We start from the raw sequence: 27215 nt of genomic DNA, 5'->3' as shown, positions 1-27215 counted from the left end.
TAATAATTAAAAAAACCCAAGACAATGATTTTGGTTTTTATCTCAGTTACTATTAGTGTAATTTCCTATTGAAAAAGTACTTTCCATATGCCAAATGGGAATCAGCAACTACTTTGCTACCCTCACATATTTAATTTAGAATCTTGCTTTATCACTGTTTGCAATAATTTTATTATCTATGAAGAGACCTAATACTTTGCTCATTTGGACATCTTTTTGCGGCAAGGAAGTGGAGAAAACAATTACTCTGAGTTCTTCCTCCTTTGAGATATAAATAGGGAAATTTACATCCTGAAAAAAGCATGGATTTTCCTCTTGATAGAGGGGAGGTAAAACACATGTGTTTCCTTGCACATTACCATACTAATCACTTGTGCATCTGGGAAGAAAGCTAGAACCTTTCCCTCTGGAAATGGATTGCCAGTGGTCTTGGAGGTGGGGAGAAGGCAAATTTTGATTGATGCTCGAAAACTCCTGCTCACAAGAATCCTGTGAAGTAAGAGAAGTTGTTGATTGGCCTTGTGTGTTTACTAGTGCAGAAGGAACCTTACACACCATACGGGCTGATCCCCTTTATCTGGGAGGGAGAGTCTTTGGGAAAGAACTGAGTCAATCCCAGCAACTCTCATCAGCCCTTCCGGAGTGTTTCAGGAGTATGGATTCCTCATGAGCGCAACCTCTAAGCTATGATTTAAGAGACTTGATAAGCTTATCACTTCAGCCACTTATCAGAAGTGAATGGAGGCTGGGATTTCACCTCACATTCTGTTCTTTGAAGAGGTACTGACACTTTGCAGTCATTTGTTCTCATTATCCTGGAAGGCTCTGCGCTCCGAAAGGCCCTTTTACCAACGGATTCTAAAACCATCTATTGAGTAACTCTAACAAGCAAAGATGATCAGCTGTGCTTTTAAAGAATTTACTCAGTTTTATTAGAAACTTAGGCAGGTCTAACCCTTTAGCTGAACAGTTTTCTTTTCCTGATAAAGTGCAATTACTTCTCCTAGAAATGGAGTATTTTTACTCTGACTCTGATATTTTCAGTTAGCTTTCCCAGTATTCTTCACTGTCTGATACAGAGAACATTTTCATTCTTCATACTTGTCCAGTACCTTTTGAAATGTCATATATAAGCTACATATAGAGATGAATCAATACAGTAACTATTAGAGAAAATTTAGAATTAATTCCTTCTCAAAATGCAGTACAGTTATAAATGCTATGGACAAAAAGCTGTAAAAAAAAATTGGTTTTAAATTCAGTAACAATATCAACAAAACATTTATAATAATCAAAATTAGCAGCTTAAGACCACTAACATGAAGGGTTTTATGCTAATTTCCATTATGATACATTTAAAAAAATACATACTATTTCAGTTATGTTGGTTTTACTTGGCTTTGCCCTAACAAATACCTCAGCTATCCTAAGTATTGAAAATACTTTTTCTATCTTGCAACAGCTCTCTTTCCATACAACATGTCCTAAAACTTTCCATTTCTATGCTTTCAAATGCCATTTTTGGACACTGATTTGAAGGATGACATTAGTTACAAGGCACTTATTTTGTTGAAAGCCATGTCCCAAATAATTAGTCAAGCATCCAACTCACTGTAATTCCAGCACAAATTTTTAACTATTTACACAAAATTTTCACAGTGTGGCTAAACAGCACTGCCAGGAAAGAGCTAATGGTGGTGGCGAGTGGAGTTTACATCCAGCTGGCAGATAGTCAGTGGTGTTCCCCAGGGCTCAGTACTGGGGCCAGTTCTGTTAAATGCCTTTACCAATGATTTGGATGAGGGGATCGAGGGCACCCTCCATCAGTTTGCAAACAGGCTGGGCAGGAGTGTTGATCTGACAGAGGGTAGGAAGGCTCTGCAGAGGGATCTGGACAGGCTGGATCAATGGACTGACGCCAGATGTAGGAAGATCAACAAAGTGAAGTGCTGGGTCCTGCCTTTTTGTCGGAACAACTCCAGGCAGCACTACAGGCTGGGGGCAGAGTGGCTGGAAAGCTGCCCAGTGGAAAAGGACCTGGGGGTGCTGGCTGATGACTGTCTGAACGTGAGCCAGCGTGTGCCCAGGTGGCCAAGAAGGCCAATGGCATCCTATCAGAAATAGTGTGGACAGCAAGACTAGGGAAGTGATTGTCCTTCTGTACTTGGCCCTGGTGAGGTCACACCTCAAATGCTGTTCACTATTAAACTGCACCTTGAATACAGTTTTTTGGCCCCTCACTAAAGAAAGAGATGGAGGTGCTGGAGCATGTCCAGAGAAGGGCAGTGAAGCTGGTGAAGGGTCTAGAGCAACAGAAGGAGATGGCCTCAAGTTGCACCAGAGGAGATTTATGTTGAATAATAGGAAAAAATTCTTCACTGAAAGGGTGGTCAAGCACTGGAAGAGGCTGCCCAGGGGAGTGGTGGAGTCACCATCCCTGGAGGTATTTAAAAGCTGTGTAGATATGGAGCTTAGATTCATGGTTTAATGGTGGACTTGGCAGTGTCAGGTTAATGGTTGGGCTCGATTTTAAAGGTCCTTGCAACTGAAATGATTCTAGGATTCCAAAAACCTCCAACACTGCATTGCATTGAAATCAATGGGCTACTACCTTTTCGTATTTTTTGAACTATTTCCTTACTGTTTATTTAAATCATCCTTCTGGAATTGTAAATTACATTTTTTAAAATCTGCTTAAAAAGAAAGGAAACAAATGTATAAAGAGGCAGGTTCTATGTGACGCATTGCCATTCAACCCATAATTTACTTCAAAACTCCTTTTATCACTGGAGGAAGTTCAGACTTCGCAGCCATTCATATCCTAAGGTTCAGATGTCAGAAAGCACGTAAGTCAACTGGAATACTCATGTGCTGCAATTCTACAATTAGTAGAATTCTACAATTAAGTAATTCTACAATTTAATTCAGTACCGAACTAAAATCCAGAATTTAATTAAACTAAAATTCTCAATTTAATGGTAAAATCAATGGAAAGGTTCCACTGATGTTAAAATGCACTGGTCATCCAGGTACTGGTTCTACAGTTCATATTCTTTTGAGGGAGTCAATCCAGTTTTCAGCTGTTTCGTGCCAAATATGTGCTTATTCTCTCTGTAAATGCTACTGCTTTTTCCTATACAGTTTCATTTGTCAGAGCAAAAGGCTGGGTCAAAACCACATCTGTAACAGAGGTTTCAAGAAGAACCTTGCAATTTTCTCTTGGATTTTTGAATTTACACCGTATCATGTTTTTCTCTGTAACTATGATAAAACATAAACTTTTTTAGCTATAGAATTTACTTCTTCAAATAATACAAACTCCTCAAAAGTAAACATATTTCAAACAGTCTGAAATGTGTATTACAAAATATGATAAATAATACTCATTATAATTTATTATAATGAGTGATAAATTATAATAATTACAATAATTTCAAGACATTGAATACAATAATTACATGCTGGCAGTTCCACTGTGAACATCAAGATGAGCTACAAAAAGTAAAGTTACTCTTTTGCACAAATGTTTGCAGGGCAAAGCAGCTATATCTGCAAAGGTATATCTATTTTGTTGTTCTGCATGAATCCATGGTTTGAGGGGGTTTCTGCCTTATGTGCTTAACACAAGAAAAATTAATTCAATACAGTGCTATAGTATTAATTTTCTAATTAAAGGGTGACAAAGAATTAACAGAATTTGCCTAACAGGAATATTACACTATAGACAGAATGTTCCAAGCAATGCAGGAATACACAGAAAAACAATCGTTGCTCTAAAAATTGAGAATTTACAAAGCTCTTTAACAACATTTTATTTTTGTTTTAAATGAGGTTACAAAACTTGAAATGCAGTTAAATTAACTGATTGAGATCAAATCATTTTATCCTCAGAAGTTTATTCTGATCTCTGTAATACAATTAAGGTACTGATGAAAAAGTGTATTTCTTTAAAACCTTGGAATTTAGTTCACTTCTTTAACTTCGAAGAATTATGTTTTTTGCAGGAATTTGCATTAGCCTGATTGTTACTTCTATGCAAAAATGATGACATCGCCGGAAACTGAGCAAAGTAGTTTTGTGCCCAGATATGCTTTTGTTTTATTTTGTAAATAAATGGAGCTTCATAAGCCTGAAAAGAAAAATAAATTCAAATCCCATAAATTCAATTAAAATATCTACAACTCTATGTTTTGCTTCATATGTCAGACATTATAAACATTTTGACATATTTTATACATTATAAATAATGACCCTTTAATAAACTAAGGCAGATAATTTATTTATATACACATAATGAAATATTTTGTAGTTCTGTACTACTATCTTATGGCCCAGTAGTGAAATTACTCCTTATGAAATATTAGTCATGTTTTAAAACCAGAATAATGTTTTTTATCCATTCATGATAAAGCTTATTTATTTCTTTTTTTCAGGTAAGGACATTTGTACTTACATTTGAAAATTAAGTAAGACAATGCTTAGATATCAACATTTGCAAGATGAAGCCTGTAGGGGCATTCCTTGATAAGAATCAGAGTCATTATTTACAACTAATCATGGCAGCAAGTATTTCAGTCAGCATTTGCATGCAGTGGTGACATTTTCCTAAATTCCTAGTGATTAGTAGTAGTTTGGATGATGGAATAAATAACCAAAATATTTAGTTGAAAAAACCCTCTGCTGTTGCTGTAGCCATCATTATGAATAATTGCTATGAAATAAATGTCTTGAGATGCCTTTTTTGTTTCAGTGAATGAGAAACTTTGATTCAACTTACAACATTCTATCTTTGCCTCATTTTCCTTATTTCACACTCTTTTTTTTTTTTTTTTTTGAAACAAAGATTTGGTCATTACCAGTGAAGAAAGGTGACTCCTCACTACAGCTGGTTTACTTCTATTTTTGCTGCAAGAGCTAAAGAAAATAGCTCATGATTTTTAGGTAGGCTTGTGTAGCTTACCTGTTTTGACCTAGCTCCCCCATCCACTGAAGCTCTGGACCTAATTAAGTTAATGGCATTTCTTTGACTATGACATCCAGACTCATGGCATCAAACCAGAGAAGTGCTTAATCAGGATCTTTGCCTGCCATAATGCTGGTAATAGAAATTTATGGATGCTGAGGAGCATCACTAGATTCAGATGGTCTGAATAGCCTTGTTGACTCACAGTCAGTCAGAGAAGTCAATGAAGGGATTTCCAGCTTGAAACTGATTTTACCTTCTAAAGCTAAAGCTCAGTTAAACATGTCTGCTTGAAGACACAAGCTGGGCAATCACACACAAAATACAATGGATGGCAGAATTCCTTTCACCTTTAGAATTCCCTGATGTATTTCATCCATAAAGCAAATGTTTAAAGAGAGCAATTAATTTGCTCTGTCAGTTTAGTTATCACATCCTCTTAAGAATTCCAAAAAGAAGGGCAATACATAACAGCTGAAGCTGCATTTCTGATGCACACATATAGAGTTAAAAATTGAATTAAGAACACCCTGAACAAAAGAACACTAGGCAACAATGACTGCAGATCACTACTTACATAAATCAATAACCTGGAGCTGAAAGGCTTAATAATCCATTATTAACTGCAGGACAAACACAACTCAGGATTCCCCCATGCCTTACAAAAATACTCTTGATATATGATCAAGTGGAGAGATATTTCACAGACTACCATGTTTAAATATGGCATTTGGGGGGATTGGTGTAAAAATACAGTTATGATGATGAGTTTAACCTAGTCCTAAGTGTTTTGAATTCAGAAGAGAAATTCTGTTTTTACTGCTTAATTGCAATGTCTAAGGTTACATTGTAAGGGATACTTAGCTGACATCTATGTAAGAAATTAGTGACCAATTTTATGATGACAAATGGGTATGTTCTAGACAAAGAACCATTCTTCTATTTAATGAGAAATTTAGAAGACCAGAAACTGATGAGTCCAGAGCATGTGCAAGAGCACAGGCACGCAGTTGTCACAGTATTTGTGGTTAGTCTTTAGTGTGCTTTTCATGCAGGCTAGCTCTTGTCCGATCTGCTCTGAGGAAGAGCACCTGCGTGGCACTGTTCTCAGCAGGCAGCAGGGACGAGGCCACTTAGCTTCTTGCATTTCAGGAGGGAGAACTGGGGCCAGACAGAGTTCAGGTACACAGAATGAGCTGTACATGCCAGATGCCTTGTATCATTTAAATAGTCACAATGAGCCAATTTAAACATGGACAAGTGTAATGACTAAATTTGGCCCAACATAATTAGTCACAGGATTCTATTAAAACTTAACATAAATAATGTAAAAAATTAAGCCCACTGAATTTTACCTTCTGAAGGTTACACAGCTTAAGATGTGCATCTGCCTCTTCTTTAGTGAGGAGAATAGTGTTCCATGGAGACCACTCATGCTGCTTATCCCACCTGATCATAACCAACTCATACAGGTCACTGCAGGCACTGAGAGCTGACTGGGAGTTCCATATGTTCTCAATCAGGTACTGCATATCTGGAAGCTGAAACGAAAGACAGGGTTAAAAAGGAAGAAGCGTGTTTCATTCTACAAGTCTTGCACCCATGTAAAAATCCAAATAAAGCTTTGGGTAAAAAAGAAATTCTATGCACATGTCATATGATCACTTGGCTAAAGAGCATTTTGACATACATATATACTTTTAGCATAGCTGTTGGAACATCTGATTGTTTGATCTGTCAGCTAGATTTCTTGCGATATATAGCTTGCAAACCACCTCTGGAAGTACATCTATGCTTCAAGAGTTTAAAGGCTGCTGCTTTATGGTGTGGAACATCACATATCACAAGAAGAAGTTGCAGCTTTTAGCCCTTTTCTCAACCTATCAACAACATACACAAAATAAAGGACATATAGTCAAAGCCACTGGTTACTGTGAGTAGCAATGCTCTTTCCAACAGTACCTGAACTAAGAAAACAATTTTAGTATCATCCTGATAATCAACTTCAGACTTTCTGAGATTTTCTAGTATAAGTCTGTACTTGAAATATGCTTCTCGTTTCCGAGCCTCATTATCAAGCTGGTAACATGAGCGACATCTGCCAATGGTGCGGGAATTTGCAGGAATGGGAAACTCAGTAGATGGTAAGTAATTTTCGCAGCTATGACAGAAGTAAACATTTTTATAAAGCTTTAAGGGATTTTGTGGAACCTAAAAATTAAAAAAAAAAAAAAGAGTTAATTTACCACAAGGTATCTTTGTATTACTTGTATGTCACTCTAACTCTGTCAGGATACATTTTCCGTATCTTCATGCAAGTATTTTAATATGTAAAAGCTAGAAGTATTTATTTTAAAATATCCAATAGTGTTGTGATTTTTCTTAGATAGGATACCAAAAGTCACTCTATTTTCTTACTGCATTTGTTAAAATCAGTTATATAAATCAGTCAATTCATTTTTAAGCTATATGAAGATCCTAAACATTATGTTCCAGTGCTCTTCCTGGTGCTTTTATGTATGCAGATTGTCAGTTATTCTGAAAAGATGACGACAGAGAGAAAACAGAAACTAAATTCTTTGCATTTAATTTTTCATGTAGAATCTGCCCTTTATGTCAAAGATGAAACTCTGAGATCATGGGCATATTAATATTTTGGCATAAGACTACAAAATCATCAGACCCACATGTCCAGAAACAACACGGGAAGAAAATAAACAGAACTTGACAGAGACTTCCTCATCCCCATATTCCTTCATGGGTTCTGGAAAGAATATAATATAGTCTGTGCAGAGGGACCAGTTTGAGCAGTCTGATAATCTTTAGTCTCTGCTATGATACATCTGCTAATAAACCTAGTGTAAAATTAATGGTTAGTTGGTTCTAAATCTAACATCTGCATCTAAATCTGACAGGTTCTCTGCTCCTGAGGTAACACTGACCACTGTATGAGGAATGCTCTTCTGATAGATGAAAAATAGACATTGCTACTTAAAGCAGCAACATGTGATACTGAATCATATTTTTATTTGTAATGTGTAGTCAGAAAAGAAAAACAATCACACAAAACTAACTACATCTTCTTCGCACACAATAGCAACCGATTCTACAACAGAAGGCTTAGGTGCAAGCTCACTAGACATTGTCATGGGCAATGTTCTTCCTTTCTGGATGCATGGCATGCTGCCTCTTGACCAGTAGAAAAAACATGAATTGCTCTCTCAGTATATTGGTACTGCTTTGCTGATACCATCCTATAAGATCTACCATTTATAACGTTCAGAGTTGTTACTTCAGACACAAGAGCTCCTGGGCTCTTTTAGTGCTACCAGCCACTTTGTCAGGTGCTTATAACCATGTCTATTCCCCATGCTTCCTAATATAACTAAATAAATTTATTTATTTCTGTGAAGCCTATATACTTGCTATATTTTACTTCTTGAGGAACTCCTCCACCAATTCTACAGCAAAATGTAAAATAAAAAAGCTTTCAATGTTTTCCATTCCCCTTCTCCTTAATTCAATGGCCACAATGTAAGGCTGCAAAATAAGAATAATACCTTAAGGAACCCAGCAACTTCAGGGTTACACTCTGGAATTTTAATATACTGAAGAAATAATGTACAAATTCTTTTCCTCAGTCCTTCCAAGTTGCATTCTTTCACCTCTCTTGACATAAGATCAATTTCCCTGTCAATTAATGACACTATTTCCTGTGTTAATTTACATTCATGTTCCTGAAAAAAAAAAAGGAAAATAAACTCCACAACAATAAAGAAGCAAACAAACAAAATCATTCAATGCAGATATGAAAGCAAACTATGGATTCTATGCCCGTTACCATTGCTACCTCTGTAAGTTAATGTAAGAACGTGTTCACAGAACCCGTTAGTGTCTCAGGGAAACAACCTCCAATGAAACAACTGTAAAGAACTCCAAAAGTGAGAATGCTTACAGATTCTGTTTTAAGGGGCCTGTATATGTATACCAAAGCTGTGAGGAACTGGCAGCCTGGAAGCACTAAAAGATGCTTAGCAGGCGTACACAACAAGTGCAAAATTTTAAGTCTTCAAAAACCCAAGGAATTACTTCCCTAAGAAGCTTCCTTTGGCTGTGAGATTGAAGGTGTAATGTGGATGGGTTTAAAAAAAATACCACAAGTAAACACAAAAAATCCACCACAAAAAAGGCATGGGGGACTCTGACAGTAGGCCTGGAAGTTAGTCACTTCAGTATTTCAAATGCTTGGCAGGAGATTTGCCAGAGAGAGAGACATAAGAGGTGAAAGAGTTCAGTGATTTCTCAGGTAAAAGACAGTGCTAGTAACAGAAATTTGCTTGTTCACTACAGCAATACTGACTTGTATTAAGATTGGCAAAAGATCATAAACCAGAAGTCCTCTCAATGCCATAGTGACTTTAAATCAAATACTGGCACTACTAAAACAAACAGCAAGATGTTTGTTTGTTTAAATAAGACCAGGAAGCAGTATTCTATTCTAGGCTGATGTCAACAGTATCATCCTGAAAGGACCTTGAAACTCATTCTTTTTGTACATGAATAAATAAATAAAACCAATATAAAAGACTTAAAAAAATGCAACCAACTTCTAATTCATTGGGAACACTGGCAGCAAGAGTGGGGGCAGGGAGTGAGGGGCAAAGAGAAGCAGAAAAAAATCAGTATTTGCAACCCATAAAACTGGTAATCCAAACCAACAGATAGTTAAGGTTCTAAACAGGTATTTCAAGGAACTGAGAAAAAATAAATGGTAATCTCCACCTACATCTCTGCCATGGTTCTCATAAGGTTGCTATTAAGTAGTAAACCTAATAATACTAAAATAATATTAAAAAAATAATACTAAAATTAAATAAATAATACTAAAATTGTATTATGTATTAATATACAAAGAAGTCTAAAATCATGGGGTTAAAATTCTAACATGACTTGAAGACAAATATGCACATGACAAAGTGAAATGCGAATTTAGAGTGTGTCTGGAATGTAAAGTACACTCTCACACCAGGTAGTACACGGCGCTGTCTTGCTGCCAGCCCATCATCATGGCACTTGTCTGCCAGCAGGAGCATTGCTTGTGTGTCAACATAATTAAGTGACAGCATCTTTGGAAAGTACAGCTTCAAGCTAAAAATAAATAGAAAACTAAAACTTACCTTCACTGTACATTTGAGTGTTAACAGCACAGATGTTCTCTCATCTTTTGGGATGTCCTTTGTGCTAATGCTGCGGTAGATTTCAAGTAGTTCTTTGCCACGGAGTGTGTTCTGTGTATCCATTTCAGTGATTTTTCCATCAAATGCTTTCCACCTCCTAGGTTGTGCACACTTCAGAAACAATTTGTAGAACTCTGAGCTATTAAAATCTGACCACCAGCTGAACAATTGCATTATGTTACATCAAGTTTCATCAGAGCAAATAGGGACTTAATGTGAATGCAAAAGGCTATTGTCAATATTGATATTGCACCTCTTCCACCAAAGCAAGCATTCAATTGTAATGAATGGTTTTCACTTTATTTAAAGCCACGGGTCATGAACATTTCGACTTACAGGATATTAAAAGCAAATAATATTCTCCTACAGGGAAATGCTCTACTTCTTTAAAGTGAATTTACTGACAGTAGTGTTAGAATACATTTGCTCTGTATTTCGCTTTGCAGAAATAAATCCCTTCAAAATATCAGTAAAAATCAATAGGTCTGTTGACTGTGTAAAGATTGCAAATTTAAGACCTTAAAGTCTACTGCAGTAAAAAATGTCTCCAGGGAACTGTTCTATTTATGCTAGTTGCAGAGACAGATAGAAGGAATACGCTTTGTTAGAGCTAGGGCAAGGTAAGTGTTTACAGTTTATCAGAAACTTCACCTAGGTTCTTGTCTGCTAGCTTAACCACATGCCATATGCTTTATGCTTCAATTATCTCTTTGCACATCTTCAACTTTTCCAGAGAGTAGGAGGTTACGTGATGTCACCTGCGCCACCGGGCCTGAAAAGTCCAACCATTCTCTTCTTTCCAGAAGACTCGTTTTGGTTGCAAATCACACTGTTACATAAGGAGATAGGTATCCAATTCCAATAGAAAAAGAGTTTTCAAAAGCTTCTCCCCATCGTTACTTAATTCCATTTCCTTTTCTTAATGGGGAGAGGTATTTGAAACCTCTTTTTGTGTATTAATTATTCTCTTTCACTATATTTGGAACTTAAGTGTTCACTAACACTCACAGACTTCACCTTGCAGTCTCAGTGTGAGCTAACAACAGCAACCCTTCATGCAGCATTCACATGCCTAGTAGTTTTCTGGACATGACCCCAGCATTGACAAGCATTATTTTGACAAAACAGGCTTGCTATGGTGATAGGTAATAAAAATACCAAGAATTTTAAATAACTAGAAGAGAAATGATTAGTTACCACCACAATCAAAACAGACTTTTCCTCACTTTTAAATAAAGTTAGGTAGGGAAAATAAAGACAAAATAATTTTTAAAAGGATTTAACACCAAATTACTGATATTTAATTACATTATTGGGGGGGTAGAACTCTAATTAAAGGAGATACTGTTAACCAGAGGTCACATTTCAGAGCCAAAATTAAGAAATGCAATAGCAAAACCAGACATTAGCTAAAAAACCCAAAACAGCAAACTTAATTCCTTAGTGAAATCTTGGAATTTCTGTAAAACTAGAGTGAGGCAATTTTCTCTCTGTCATAAATAGGGAGCATTCTACTGTATCTTCATTTTTTTTTACTATCTTTGTACAAGACTAAAAATTCTTAAAAAAACCCCAACCCGCCCCCCCCCCCCCCATTTTGCAAATAATAAAATTCAGACCGACTTAGAAGCTGTCTATCATGCTGTCGATCCTTTGTATGTTAGACTGGGACTAACTGCTGTTTTCCATGTAGTAGTTAATTCAGTACCCACACTTGATCCTCTTCAATGAAATCACTTACAATAACACAGAAAGGTCATTTGCTTATGCTAGGAAGAATCAATGGCCAGAGTATAGCCTAGGAAATAGTCAGTAAAATTAGATTCTTCTGATAACTTTGCAAACCGAGTATGTGCAAGCAGTCTTGGTATCCTGTTCTGCAAATGACCCTTAACACAGACCAATTGTGTTATAATTAATTCTTCGAAGATATATCCGTAACTTCTGTATTTTTTCTTACTACCTTATCATAGCTGGGTGTTACATTAAAACATTTCCAAATGTAAAAAAAAAATGCAGCTTTTTATGGAAAAAAGAAGGAATCACAAGTCCTCTGTGATTCAGGACTGTTTGTCTGTTCTCCATACTGACATGTGAAAAACTAAAACTTTGAGATCTTCTGCCAGCTTTTTCTTGTCTTTCAGTCTGCTGGCAGTGCTGTGGAATTTACAATAACCCTGTTATCTGTATTACTTCAGAAAGCAAGGCTACTAAACTGAGTGCCTGAGGAGAGAAACACACTGCCACAGAGAGAGAGAAAAAGGTAAGTAAAATAAAGAAAAATCCATAGGATGTGTGCAGAAATAGTACAAACCATGAAGGGTATGAACTGAGCGACAGTTAATAATTACACAAATTTCTTTAAGAAAATACGATTGCTGCATAAAAGCTTAATCAAATACTTCATCTCCAAAGTACAAATGCAGAAGAACAACGAGCTCAGCATAAAGAAGAACCCCCTAGAACACAGTGCACAAACAACCAGTAGCAACCTTTGTAAGAGCACACATGCCTGTGGAGGTACATGCTTAAAGTAGCAAAGAAGGGAACAAAGGTTTCCATGGAGAAGCAAGTTTCATACCACACTGGCCATTGCAGCTTGCAGTCTTCAGATGTGAAAGATGTTATTCCACCTTTAACTGGCAAGTATCCAGATCAACATTACCAGCTCAAAGTTCAAGAAAAAAACTAAATAATCCCTAATCAAACACTCAACAATAAATTCATAGTGTCATTTAAAGTGCTTAAATTGCAGAAAAAACTAAATAATCCCTAATCAAGCACTCAACAAATTTCATACTGTCATTTAAAGTGCTTAAATTGCACTGTTACAGTCATAGCAAACCATCCATCTAATTTTGAGATTTACAAAATTATTTTATCTTTTTAAAAAATGCACAAATTGTTACTTTTTCTACCTCTGAGTTAGGCTGCTGTCTATGTCAACAGTTTAGAATAACACTCAAAATCCTACAGCCAACATGATAAAAAACCATGAAAAGTTACACTAGTTCAGAAGCTTATTAGATTTTAAATGTTAAAAGAATACAGCCTCTTTAATGAAAAACATAATGTATACATTTAAAATAGGAATAAATAAATTAGTATTAACTGCTTCAGAAAAATGTCCACTGTTTGGAAAGACAGAATATCTGTTGTCTCTGATGCATCTCCTGAATCTCCAAACATCAACTGTCACTGAGAATTCTCGTACTTTGCTTCTGATTTTAGATGTAAGAGAATTGTACAGTTTGTCAGAATATGTGCTGGAAGTAATCTGTTCAGGGTAGGACATTGGAAATCATCCTCATGGGAGAAGTAATGACAGTCAGTTAAGAGAGAAATATATTTGCTTTGACTGTTCTAAGCTTCTTTTTCTTACAAGATAACAGAATAGATTGTAAGTAATAGAAGCAAACATTAAACATAGGAATGATTCAAGGCTCTGAAAATATTCCTAATTATTTAGTTTTCTGGGGATTTTCATTCATGAAAGCAGTAAAACATAAAACAATCACACCACAGCGATAAATGTGGTAATAGTTCCACCAAGATTTCAGATAAGCAATTTGTTCATAATTAGAAATGTAATAGATTTTATCAATTCACACTTACAGTATGGTTCCCCTGCACCAGTAATAAAAATAATGAAAAAAGCCTCTTTTGGACAAAACTGCCATTTTTACTTTTGAGCACTTAATAGTCAAAATTTTAAAATAATAATAAAAAAATTAGCTAAAGATCATTTCTGTTGCAGTATTTCTTTTCACAATCATGTCACATACTTTGAAAACAGAAAATAATCTATTACTTTTTTCCAGTTAGTGGATGTCTACCTAAAAGGACAAGGTTTTTTGTATTTTACATTAAGATACCATTGAATTTAATGTCATTTAAAATCATCTTTGTGAATGAAGAAATGCTTATTTTTTTAGTAACGACTGAACAACACTTACCTTAGATATCATCCTCAAGATTATAAAAGAATGAAATCTCAAGGTGAAGTTCTAAGGGAACTAAAGTTAGTGATTCAATAACTGAGTTCAACATCAGATTCAAATTCTTCTTTATAAATGAAAACAGAATAAATGCTTTCTTTAAAGACAGACATACAATGACCAGAGGCCTATGCTCAGTTGGGAAATTAATGACAGATTTACTTCCTGAAGGATAACATATTTATACTATTATAATTTATTATATTTATTGTTTATATTTTTATAGTTAACAGTCTTAATGATGCACTGTTCAACCTTCAGTCAGTCTGAGAGCTATGAAATTCTCAGCTTGGAAAAAGAAATCTACTGAATTGTATTGACATGAACAACAACATAATTTGGATATTTATAAAACTAGCATTCACATAATTAACTGTTAAAAAACACGAAAGTTACTTTTTGTACTTTGCAAGTGTATTTTGTGTTCCTGTACTTTGGTATTCTTTATGATCAGCCTAATTACTGACCTTACCCAGAAGTTGCAGTATTGCTTTTTGTTGATTCTCCACATTGGCATTTAGTTTGTGCATCCCAATGCAGGCAATGAGCTCTGTCTCTTCTTCCAGAAGCGCACAAAGTGCTGCCTTCCTTTCAGCTCCACTGAGAGTTCTGTTAATTCGTGCAGTCTCCTCCTGCATCCACACTGCAGACACAAATATTTGGGGTATTTTTTACAAGACAATTTCCAGCAAAACTTCTGCTTTCATATTTAAATAAGAAACAATATAATTGACTTTTCCTTCAATATTCACTAAAAGCCAGTTTCCATTTTAGGCCATTGATTGTTATGGTTATTTTCAATACATGTGAGATGGCCTAGAAAGGAATGTAAATTATACAGATGTTCTGTGAGAGTATGTGTGTGTACATCAATTCCAGACTGCCAATTTGTACTCCAAAATTAAGGATGAGTAGGAGAAAAAGGAGCTCTATGTGAGAAAAAGAATTTAGCTCCTGTGGAAATGTGTGATGAAATGGCTGCTTCTTAACTGTGGTACCACTAGTACTCCGTGCTGAGAATATTACTGCTTCTCCCTGCATAAATTAGTAGAATCTAAAGAAGCTTGAAGTCCTCCAAAACCGAGATAAAACTTGACTGACAGTCACATTTAGCACTCCAGCTCTTACACTGGATATTGCAGTGGTATCACCTTTTGCCATCCAAGGCAGATGAATATACATTAATAACTAGACAGTCATTGCCTTACGCTCTTTTTACTCTTCTACAACATAACCCTCCAAGTGGGAGAAAGTGGCCACAGAAGAAGCCACAGGATGGTCATGAGGGCAGCACATGGATCAGTACATGCTGTGTAAGAATCTGACCCCGACACTTACGCTGCCCGTACACAGACTACATGGCTTTAGAGAAGTCTGTTTGTAAAATCAAACTGTGTTTACTGCCTTTGCATATCCTGTAACAATTTTTGGCTTCTCTGAAGAGTCTGATTCAGTTCAAATACCTCTGGAGTTTTGTAGGAAATTTTGTAAGATCCAAAACTTCAACGTTCCTGATTAATACCTCGAAGTGTTGTTATCATTGCAGAACAGTTAGGCAAAAGCAAAACCCAGCATAAAAGAAAACAATCCAATATGTGATGCACTGAAAAAGCCTGTAACATCCTGGATCTGGTAAGATTAGAAGCAGGAGGAGGGAAAGGAGGAAGGCTTATTTTCTGCCTGTGGCTTCTTATCTACAATAACTTATGTTTTCCATTTTAAAATATTTCAATTCATTTCCTTAAGGCTCTCCAAGCTGTAATATGACATTTGTCTGACAAGTTCTGAGAACCCCAAAATATATTTTTTAAATAAAGTCAATTCAGCAAACAACATAATTATGTAGAATTAATTTACATGAAGCTTTATTATGCCTGAAGGGGGCAGCAACTTCTAAGGTGGAGCCAATAAATATAGTAAGCACTTTTATACTTTCAGAAATGAAGAAGCTGTCACTCACACAGATACTCACCTCTTGATTCCCCTTATACATGCAACCAAGTTAAAACACTCCTCTTAGATTATCTGTTCTATAGGCAGGGATTTTACTTATTACTCATTACAATTTTTGTTCTGGTTTTTATAGAATAAAATAGTTCATATTTTTCAAATAAATAATAAATACCTATGCAGACATGCTGAATATACAGATAGATCTCATTTGCACTATATAGGCACAGACAAGCTTTGGTACCACCAGGAATTGCTTGTACTGGCTGACCCTGTAATAGTAAACCTGTCGTGATTGCAGCAATAACCTTCACAGATCCCTGGAGGACAATACGCTCAATTTTATTACTGTCACAATGATTTAGCTTGTGTAAACTGTTGGCACTATAAGAATGTAAAGTTGTTTCAGATGCAGGTAGGAAAAAATCCTCAACTTCCTAGAATCATTAAGCTTTATTAAAAAAAAGAGCATGACTGCAAATCTCCACGTAGAGCAGCAACTACTCAACATCAGTTAACAAAAACTAAATAGTGAGATTGATACCAGATCATTATATTTAACAAAATATTAAAAAACCCTCAAATACTGGAATTCGTTCTGTTTTGAAGTGGCGCATGTTTTTTTCAGGTTGCCTAGATATGAAATTCCTGAACATGCTTAGCTGAAAGTTTTATTATTTGTGAATCCAAAGTCATTAAATTAAGTACGAGACACTTGCATAACCATAAGTTTCAACTCTAAAAGTATCATGGAGATCAGCACTCTTCCATAGCTTATATGTACTTGGTTGTTTTTATTGGAAGTAAGACTCCTCATACTTAAAAAGAAAAAAAAAAAGAAGTGGATCATACATCCAATAGCACATTAGTCTGGAAACACCTTCTTGAAGAAAATATTGCAGGAAATCAGATGCCAAATAGTAAGACTTCTCATAAGTGGCAAGGAAAAAAATACTATCTGAGTACCTTGGCTTTTGATTATTTAGATACACCTTTAAAAGGGCTTGATTCTTGGGAAGTGAAAAGCAAACTATCTACAAAGAAAAAGAGGGGGTTAAACAACCCTAAACAAACCACAAATCTCATGAAGATACCATTCCAACAACTGCAAAGTTCAAGACAAGCAATAATTTTTACATTTGTCACGAACAGTGATATTTATAAATCATTTATTAATTCAGACAAAGCAATTTTTTTCAATGCCACACAAAGTATGACAGCATTAAAAGATTAGTGTATAACTTGGGAATTCTTGAATCGTGATCCTAAGCTCTATGAATAACACATGCCACCAAATTTATGCTCAGTTTACCACTGAAGAAAGAGCTGAGATGGTTTAAGTTGGGGCAGGTGGCTTTGCAATGAAGTAGGTAATCCATTAGGTCAGTTCTGCTACAGGGACAAAAATAGCCAAACTACAAAAGAGCTAGACCATACAGCACTGTAGCCTAGACAACAAAGGAGTTGTTACAAGTCGCAGTACAAACCTCTGGCTTTAAAAGAGATATTGTGAAAAACCAAAATTTGTCTTGCTGTTTCTTTATATGCTCGTATGAGTCCATAGCTTTTGACTGTTTTTATTTTTCCAAACTCTTAAGTTTTTTTGTTAATTTGCACCATTAGTTTCCTGTAAGGTTTTATGCCAATTATCTGCAGTATTCACATTATTCTTCTGGAAAAGTTTAGAGGTGCTTGCCTGTATTAGACATCATCTACTCCAAGAATAGGAAATGTATGACTTTCTGAATGTCCTGCAGAACTCCTAAGAGATTTTTAAAATTTTGACAACACAGTTTTGGGAAACATGGAATGAACTAGAAAGGAGAAAAAGCATCAGTAGAAGACAACTAAGACAAAAGGAGTAACTTCTGTCATATGTTGTAAAATTCTGTGCAAAAATTTAATCCATTATAAAAAAGTTTATAGCAAATTATGAATTATGGATCTTAATACTAATTTCTTCACAGAATTGTTTTCAGTGTCCTAAACGTAGAGTAAAAAATCAAAGTAACTCTGATCTAAAAAACACCCTTTTTGTTCTTCTAGCTGACCTTAACTTTAGACATAAATAAAAAATGTTAATAAAACTGCCAAATAGCACTATTCTACAAGCCAGCTTTTTCCAAAAAAGGTGTACTAGTTTTCACTGGGCTAGAGTTAATTTCTCCTCATAGTAGCTTGTAAGGTGCTGGATGTAGATGACACAGGATGTTTAGTTATTGCTGAACAGTGCTTACAGAGCATCAAAGCCTTTTTTCTGTTTCTAGTAACACATGAAAGTAAAATAATTATTTTAAAATGAAACAAATTCCACTCTAAGTGAAAAAAAAAATCATGGAAATATCTATTAAAAATGTAAGTTTGTTTTAAATAAACGGTACTATTTTGTTGCTTTAAGGATTTCCTTTTAAGAAAACTTACATTCCAAGTCATGGTACAGTAGCTCAAAGTCTTCTTTTGTTTTAGGGTTCAGTTTTTTCTCATATTCCCTTCTCAATTTTTCTTCTTTCTCCCTTTTTTTCTGTAATTCTTCTTGTGCCTCCCGTGCCAGCCTTAACCTCTTTTGTTCCATCAGATTTTGTGCTAAATTTATAGCATGCCAACGACGGAAATATTTCTGTAATACTATTACCTATATGTGATATAATACCAAAGAATCATGAATTTAAAACAAATCAGCATAGTATTTTGTAGCATAGTATCTTATTCTTAACTGTTCTGTTCTCCAGCTCCCTAACTACATTTTCTAAGATTTGTCTTGTAGTGAAACTAATTTAAGTGTTACAAAATCAGTAATGTACTAGTAGTTTAAGCACTAGTATGATTACTCAGTTATGTAACTGCAGGAGTTTAACCAGTGAGTACAGTGAATAAACTAGGTTCAAATAATCAAATCAAAATATAAACTATATTTAAATACCCATTTTTCTTTTTCAAATCTCCTCTTAAAAATGTCTTTTGCCATGTACTGCTTTTCTTCTTTTCCTTATCTTACTACCAATTTACATAGTGGGAATGTAGACACATTTGCAAAATTTCTTTTAAATTTCTAGATACAAAAATCAACACAAAATCAACTGCATTTTATTTATGAACAAATAATGAAAGTGAAATTACTAATGCTGTTACGACAGAAATGAAAAAAGAAAATTAAATCAGCTACCTTCCCAAGCCTCACCTTCTGCTGGCTGAGTTAGCACTTGAACTACAAGCAGTTTAGTCAGATCAATACCATGAGATACTAAGCATTGTTCAGCATTGAAAGCTATCAAGGAGAAAATCATACTAATACAGTTACACTGTCTCTGGTAATATCTTAATCTAAAACTTCTCTTGAATATGCCTTCAAATAGTATTTCAGTATGGACCTATACTGCACTGTGCAAATCCATCAACATGAACCAACACCAAGCCGACATCTCTCTACTGTGCATAATAAATTACCAATAGATACACTACAGATTTCAGTAAGTGTCACTAAAGACAGTCCTGAGGAAATGATTCCCTGCTTGGGTTCCATTTCTACAAGATGCTCATTGCCGTCAGCTAAAGATGACTGATTTAAGAAGTTCTTAGAGGAAACGTCTACCCAGAAAATTTCAAAGATCTTGCCAACCATGCCAATACAATTACTAATACAATTATTCTACTTAGACACTTGGGTAATCAACTGTTTCTCCATCCAGTTGGATTCAGACTATTTCCAGCAATCAAATTAATAACTAGAGCATTTACAAAGCAGTGCCTCACCTAACACCATTTAGGGCATACTTGAGTTAGTTGTGCAGCCATGGAATACATGGTTTCCAAAAAAGCAATGTGAAATGCCTCAATGGCATCCTCTGCACAATGAATATGCAGAATCTATAACCTGAATTACCTTCATGAGGCAACTCAGTGTACCAGAAAACCCCACAGACCCATTGCCTGTGTTTGAACAGCCCATTTCTACCTTAGTGTCAAAGCAGGGAGCTTGAACAGAATCCAAAACGGATCAGTTTGCCCAAGGTAACCTGCCAAGTCTGATAAAAAAACCCAACCAAACAGACAAAGAACACAAAACTCAAAAGCTGAATGCAGATCTCCCAAATCCTAACCCAATACTCTCTCTATTTCAGGTCATACATTAAGCGTGTAGCTTAGGTTCTTCCACAAAGATCACGAGGATCTTTGTTGTAGGAACAAGCCTGTTTCAATCCTTAATGCTCCACATGGAAACTTAACTGTCACTGTAAGACAGAAAACAATAAATTCAGAATTCTTAATATTTAAGAGATTGCAAGGTATCAAATGTCACTAGAACCACAGAGCAAACACACACTTCCCCTTTATCTGAAAGATTACAAAAGATGAGCATAAGAAGACATTTTACAGTTCCCTTTTAAATTCAATCTTTGAACACTCTGAACATGCATTAAATATTCAGATAACCTTCACAATACATTGCTTTACAGAGAGTTTCAAACAGATAAGGACTTACTGCTTCAAGTCTACGTTTATGGTATTCCTCTGCTGTAAAATACTTTCCAGGAGTTATTAGTTTGTCAGTCATGTTTGATACATAAAGGCCAATTTTAGTCATCTGTGTCGATGTTGTACTTCTTGTTTGTTGTTGCTTATTTTTTTCCACAACTGTCTGCGGAAAAAAATGCATGTTAGATTAGAACAAAATACACAGAGATTTTTTCCTCATTACAGTAAGTGGCAAAATTAGCTAATTGTAATAAAAATCACAAGACTAATGATATTTGTCCACTAAATACTTTCATTTGCACGTTTATTTCGGATTTACTTCCTCTTTCCTATCAGAAATAGTGTAAGCAGTCTATTCCATTTGGCAAAAACAACATCCTAAAAAGACACTACAAAGCCTTTACCTGTGTTTCCTTACAAAATAACTGAATTCCTTTGTCAGGTCGTCTTTTGGGTTTTGTTTGTGATCCTGCATTATGAAATTCCACTCCTGTTGACATGTTCCTAAATCCACCCAGAAAAGGTTTATTATAGGTACGTCTTTCAATTTTTACAACTACTTCTTGAAATGAATCCGAATCTGTTAAAATGGAAGTTCCAAAATAGAAATATTGTTTCTTTCAGTAACACACCTAGACTAGACCATAATTATATATGTATCGATACATGTGCAAAACCAGCATTTACCTGTTTGTACTCTGACAGTTATGACATCAGGCATGTGGTAATCTTGTTGAATGACTTCTCTGGGAAAACGTTCCAGATTTTCAGACTGGACAGTTTCATCAGTCTTCCTAAGTGTTTCATTATCCTCAATCATGCTTGCTAAAAATAAAACCAAAATTCATTCCTGAGAAGCTTCTCAAAACAACTAAGTAACTCATTCAAGTTTACCCCAGGGTGATTTTATTATAGCTCTGCAACACAGCATAATCATAGTTTTTTCAGCTGGAAAGACAGTCTATTTGAAAGCTGAAATAGTATTTTTCATACAATTTTAAAGGAGATATCTAATGTAATGTCACTAAAGACATTCCTAGCCAGCCACTCAGAATGAGAGCATCCAAGTGCAACCCAGCCAAGAGGAAGGTAGTCAGCAGGTCCCCACTAGGAACTGTCATTCACTGTGCTCATGTGCTGAACAGGATATGCTGCCTCTGCTCTGAAGAACTAAGGAAACGGGGTCCTGTATTGGGAAGAGGAAGTGACCGAAGACACTCAAAACACTCAGGAACAGGTGTAGGAAATCATGGAGCTTTTGGGGAACTGCAGGAGAAAGACACGGATAAAGAATGGTGGCAGGTAAGCTACAGGGGAATCTAAGAAAGGTAAAATAGTAAGGTGATTTCTGTGATGTAGTCTGAACTGTTAATTTAAATGCACATGCAAAATATGTATACCTACTCATACACATTTCTGGAAATAAGAATCATTCTTTAAAATGCCATCTATAAATTACTAGTACAGCCTGAGTTAAAGAATACATTTCTTACCTTTAGAGTATGTTTTATATGAGAATTTTAAAAGTTACTTCAGGACCAAATCCCAGCAAGCATAAACAGAATGAGGGTGTCTAAGGTTGCAAGAAGCTATAACCAAGTTGAAAAAATACCTCTTTAAAACACTACTGCCCAACATTTTAACAACTTCTTTACCTGTCTCTGTCCCATTTGCTGTATTCTCTGTTAGTACTGAATTTTGAGAAGTTTGTTCTTCCCTTTCTGAATTTCTTATTTCAGATAAAGTACAGTAATTCTCATTGTTAACAGGAGATGTGATCTCAGGTGATGTGCTAACTGGAGCTTTTTCTTGTGAGAATGCCGGTGATTGCTCTGCACCTGACCCTTCTGATGTAACAACTTCAAAGCCACTATCTGATGCATCTTCCATTTCCTAAAGCATCAGTTGCACGCTTTTAACCTTTCTGCAAGAATAATCACAGGATCTATTAAAAATTGCATACTGAAACATTTCTACTACTAGAATTGTGGGTAACTTACTGTCCTGAAAAGCTTTTCCTGTATCTATTCCCAAAAGGCCTATTGAGAACAGCATGAGACCTTTGCTTGCACCAAACAGAAAGCACTTCTGGCTGGTGTTTACCAAACGTAATACTCCAAGGCAGGTAGCCAGCACAGTTCTTTTTACCTCTCGTTCTCTGCCTATAGAACAGGATGGTCCAAGGGGTCATTACCCAGACACAGCACACCTTTACGGTTTTCCGGGCTGGCACCGAATTGACGCAGGCTGGAAGACTCCTAAGCCCACGCTCCTGAACATAAAAAACCACAACCAAACCCGCACGACCCGGGACGCAGGTGCCGGCGGGAGCCCGGCTGCCGTGGTGCCAAACCGCAGGGGCGGCCCCTGGCACGGTGCGCACCGGGGCCGGACTGCGGCCGCCGCTCGGCGCAGGGCTGGGACCCGCGCACCCTCGCGGCCCCGGCCCCGCGGCACCTGGCGGCCCGGCGGCGCTCCGGGCGGGCACTGCTCGCCCCGGCGGCGGCGCGGTAGCCACGGCAACCGGCCCGGGCAGCGCGAGCGTGCGCAGTGGGGAGCGGGGGGCCGGGCGGCGCTGCGCTGACGGGAAACGCACCAGGGACGGAAGGGCCGGGAGGGGAGGAAAGGGAAGCGGTGCTGAAGGATGAGCAACGCCCCTGGTTCCTTCCAGCCCCACAGCAGCTGCACGAACCCGTGCTGGCGGCCTGGAGCGGCCCCAGTGCTAGCACACCCGCAGTGGCCGTGCCTACGCTGTGACCCTGAGCAGGGCGATGATGAGCTCTTACCAGCCCACAGCGGCCCTAGTGTATGAAAACACTGTTTTTCCTTATATCCGTATACTGTAGATAGTAGCAGAAGTTGTACTAACCCCCCCGAACTGTTGGATATCGAGAAAGGGTGTTGTGTGTGAGTGTTGCCAGCCCTCGTACCACACACGGTCACTTCCGAGCTGTGTGGCAGTGCGTACCCATGCCATGGGTTGTGCCGAATAGTGCTGCTCCCTGGAGGTTCTGTGCTGTGAGGACTGAGGCTGTTAAGTGGAAATTAAAAGGCAGATGAGAATGAAAACCGTATGAAATTGAATTTCCTGGTGTTTGAGGTGCCAACTCCTGCAAATGTTTCAGCATGCTACAAGAAAACTGAGGGGACACAGTCACACAACTTTCAGACGTGAAATACACAAGTACTGCAATTCCAGGAGAATCCTGAAAAAAACATTTCAGCAGGCATTGAATTTATATGGATTCTCAGTAATTGTGTGCCATGGTCACTGTTACCATGTTTCCAAGACATTGTTAGGCACTTGATCATGGGCCTGTTTCACATCAAAACAACAGAAATTTCCCATTACCACTGCTAATGCTGTTTTTTTCTAACACGGGGTTTGAACTCCCAGAATAGGATCACCATTAATCCTATAGAAAGATACTGTCATTTGTGTCACTTTGTCACTGTTAAATAGTCGATTAACATTCAAACTCATTTCCAAGTTTCATTAGAGAAAAAAAATGAAGAATCATTGCAACAGCATATAAGCTTTGAATATTAAAATAATAATAAAAAGCAGCTTTCACTCATGTCCTGTTGGTTTTGGTTTCGGGTTCAGAACACAGCCACTCAGGATAGGTTAAGCAGCACAGATGGCAGGTTCGGAATGACAAAAACCTCAGTACTTGCTCTGCTCTGGCGATGGGAAAGTTGTTTTTCTGGTGTAACAGGCTCTGTCTCTAACACGTCCCATCCTTGCAGATAAAATAATTTTTTACTCCCATGACTTCAAGCAGATGATCTCATAAAGATCTAAAGTTTGTTAACTCCAAAGCTTGCAATGATTTACCTTACCATATTACTACAGATGATAAAATCCTTTGCATCATCATGTATTTCCAACAATTAAAGGAGAAAAATCAAGCAAAATCATTAGCCAGCCTTCAAATTATGCCTTGCTAGCATATTCCTCTTGAAATAAATTAGGACCTGTATGGAGGACACAGATGTGCATTTGTGAAAGGGAGAAGATAAGAGTATGCTTTTATCAGTGAAACTCAATTTTAAAGGCCATGTATCGAATTTCAGCAGCAGTGGGCCAAGAAAAAAACCTTCCTCTCCCCTGGAGCACAATTAATGAGCTTATAGGAGAGCTGTTTTAAATCACATGACAAATACATCTTTAGAAGTGGAGAAAATAACTGAAAAATAAGAGAGTTCAGCAAATGTCTGTTATGGAAGAGTAGAAGGAATTCCAGTAGTTGCTACCATATTCTGGCAACTTTCCTTCCCCCCTCCAGTATTTCATGCCAGTATCATTCATACTAGACTTCGGGGTTTTTTTATTTGTTTTGATTCCTCTCAGGTCAGCTCAATACTTATTACCTAAATCCACTGATTTGCATTACTCATGTGACAGCACTGGCCCTCATTCAAGTCTGTAATCCCTTAATATTTCTCATGTGAAAATTGTGTTTGTTAACTTTATCGAAATCCTCTTCTGGAATGCCATCTAGTGGTTTTACTTAGGTAAAGACCAGCTTCTACCCTCGTCAAGACTGAAAAATCCTTCAAAACCAAACAATGAAACAAAGTATTTCACGCTTTTTCAATTTTCAAAATCTAAAAATTTCTGTAATTGTTGTAATAATAGTTGGGGAAAAAAAACCCCAATGCTAAATATGAAAAAAACGTTTCTGGAGTGAATTCCCTGGGAATACTGTTTTTCTCTTCTATTGACCTACTCCAATACCATTTGCAAGAAATAGAATATAAATCTGTAATTAATAATTTATAATAATGATGTCACAGGTAAATGTATAGGCCTAAAAACTATGAAAAAACAGCTATGACCAAGTACGTTGTGTAATGTAAGTAGTGCATGTATAAATGCTTATTAAACTGCAGATTTTTGTGATGTAGCTATATTCCTGTCTTTAAACTTGCAGGAATGTTACTAATGGTCTTGAAAAAAACATCAGTAAAGGCAAACCTGCACAGTACCCTTAGATCTAGTTAGGATATTTTAATTGGGATTTATAAGCTTAAATCTCTGAACAAAAGCTTTCAAAAGAATCATAGCATATCCTGAGTTCCCAGATCACAGAATATTCTGAATTGAAAGGGACCTGCAAGGATCATCAAGTCCAGCTCTGAAATGAATGGCCCATCCAGGGACTGAACCCACATCCTTGGTGTGATTAGCCCCATGTTTTAACCAACTGAGCTAATCTCAGTGCTCAACTACCCTCTGAAAAACCTTCTTGTAATAGCAAACCTAGACCTCTCCTGATACAGCTTCATGCTGTTCCCTTGGGTCCTGTCACTGGTCACCAGAGATGAGTCCCTGCTCTTCCACTTCCCCTTGTTGAGAATGTTGAAGACCACAATGAGGTCTTCCCTCAGTCTCCTCTGCTCCAGACTGAACAGGCTCAGTCACTCCTCGTACGGCTTCCCCTCACCTCAAGGCCCTTCACCATCTTCCCTGCCCTCCTCTGGACACTCTTAAAAGCTCTTTCTTTCTTGTGGCACCCAAAACTGCCCCCAGCACTCACCATGAGGCCGCCCCAGTGCAGAGCAGAGCGGGACAATCCCCTCCCTTGCCCAGCTGGCCATGCTGTGCCTGATGCACCCCAGGACAGGGTTGGCCCTCCTGGCTGCCAGGGCACTGCTGACTCAAATTCAACTTGCCACTGGCCAGGACCCCCAGGTCCCTTTCTGCAGCTCTGCTTTCCAGTGTATCATTCCTCAATCTGTCCGCATATCCAGGGTTGCCCCATCCCAGGTGCAGAATCCAGCACTTGTCTCTCTTTAACTTCATATTGTCGGTGATTGCCCATCTCTCTAATCTGTTGAGGTCTCTCTGAAAGGCCTCTCTGCCTCGAGGGAGCCAACAGCTCCTCTCAAAGTAGTGTCATTGGCAAACTTACTTAGTATGCCTTCCTGTCCTGCACCTAAGTCATTAATGAAGGTATTGAAGAGCACTGGGCCTAAGATGGAGCCCTGTGGGACCCAACTAGTGACCAGTAGCCAGCTTGATGTCACCCCATTTACTGCAACACTTAACACTCACAATGTGAATCAACAATACACCAATACAAGTCTACACAAAGACTTTGTGGGATCCCAGTACTAAAGCCTGTGCCACACGTGTTACGCCAAGTATGGTAACCTACCTGCTAACAAGAAACCAGTGCTGCCATCATTTTTGAGTAGTAGTCTTCTTTCTCCCCCTCACCTCTCCAATCTTCCCAGTACCTCCCGCAAGTCAGAAATAGTGTTTAGTTATGTGGGCAGCAAGGTCAGCCAGTTCAGGACAGGGATTCAGCTGAAACCTAAAAACCTGTTATTTTTGGGAAGCATTAGATCCCTCATCACAGTATCTGCATGGCCATGAAGACCCTGTCAGGGGGTAACCAAAAATACACAACCAGAGGTGGGACAAAGTCATCATATTTTCTTCAACTTGGATTTTGATTTCAAGTGGCCTGCAATGTCTGTATTTTTAACTTACAAATACAGATTATAAAAATAATTCAGCATAAGGCACAAATACCCTGTTAAAATACGAAAAATTAAATAAACCAAAGGTTGTAGAAATGCCAG

The 27215-nt window shown here is 37.3% G+C and overlaps 1 protein-coding gene across 9 annotated transcripts; it reads right to left on the bottom strand.

Moving 5' to 3' along the window:
* Positions 1-3795: 3795 nt before the first annotated feature.
* IQUB (IQ motif and ubiquitin domain containing) lies at positions 3796-27183 on the bottom strand. Of its 9 annotated transcripts, XM_010395507.4 has the most exons (14): positions 26786-27183; positions 24465-24599; positions 23491-23652; positions 22277-22545; positions 21309-21446; positions 21026-21201; positions 20629-20784; positions 18570-18780; positions 14666-14841; positions 10141-10311; positions 8524-8700; positions 6926-7174; positions 6319-6504; positions 3796-4129 (listed from the first exon to the last, which is right to left on the bottom strand). In XM_010395507.4, the coding sequence occupies exons 4-14, from the start codon at positions 22509-22511 to the stop codon at positions 3968-3970; spliced, it is 2037 nt and encodes a 678-aa protein (XP_010393809.2). In that variant the 5' UTR covers positions 22512-22545; positions 23491-23652; positions 24465-24599; positions 26786-27183; the 3' UTR covers positions 3796-3967. The 9 variants fall into 9 exon arrangements, with proteins under 9 accessions (XP_010393809.2, XP_010393811.2, XP_010393808.2 ...); XM_010395509.4 differs by lacking the exon at positions 24465-24599; XM_010395506.4 differs by lacking the exon at positions 26786-27183 and having other exon boundaries at positions 24465-26142.
* Between the last annotated feature and the right edge of the window lie 32 nt (positions 27184-27215).

This window comes from Corvus cornix, chromosome 1A (assembly GCF_000738735.6).
Source record: "Corvus cornix cornix isolate S_Up_H32 chromosome 1A, ASM73873v5, whole genome shotgun sequence".
NCBI lineage: Eukaryota > Metazoa > Chordata > Aves > Passeriformes > Corvidae > Corvus > Corvus cornix.
The sequence above is the reverse complement of the archived record's forward strand: the minus strand, read 5'-3'. Positions and strand labels throughout refer to the sequence as shown.

Excerpts from the sequence above, each read along its gene's own strand:
- IQUB (XM_010395507.4), bottom strand. The coding sequence starts at position 22,511 with ATGGAAGATGCATCAGATAGTGGCTTTGAAGTTGTTACATCAGAAGGG. Across the intron at positions 20,785-21,025 it reads TATTTTGTAAGGAAACACAG|ACAGTTGTGGAAAAAAATAA; the intron begins GTAAAGGCTTTG and ends TTTTTTCCGCAG. Across the intron at positions 18,781-20,628 it reads ATAAACGTAGACTTGAAGCA|GTAATAGTATTACAGAAATA; the intron begins GTAAGTCCTTAT and ends TATCACATATAG.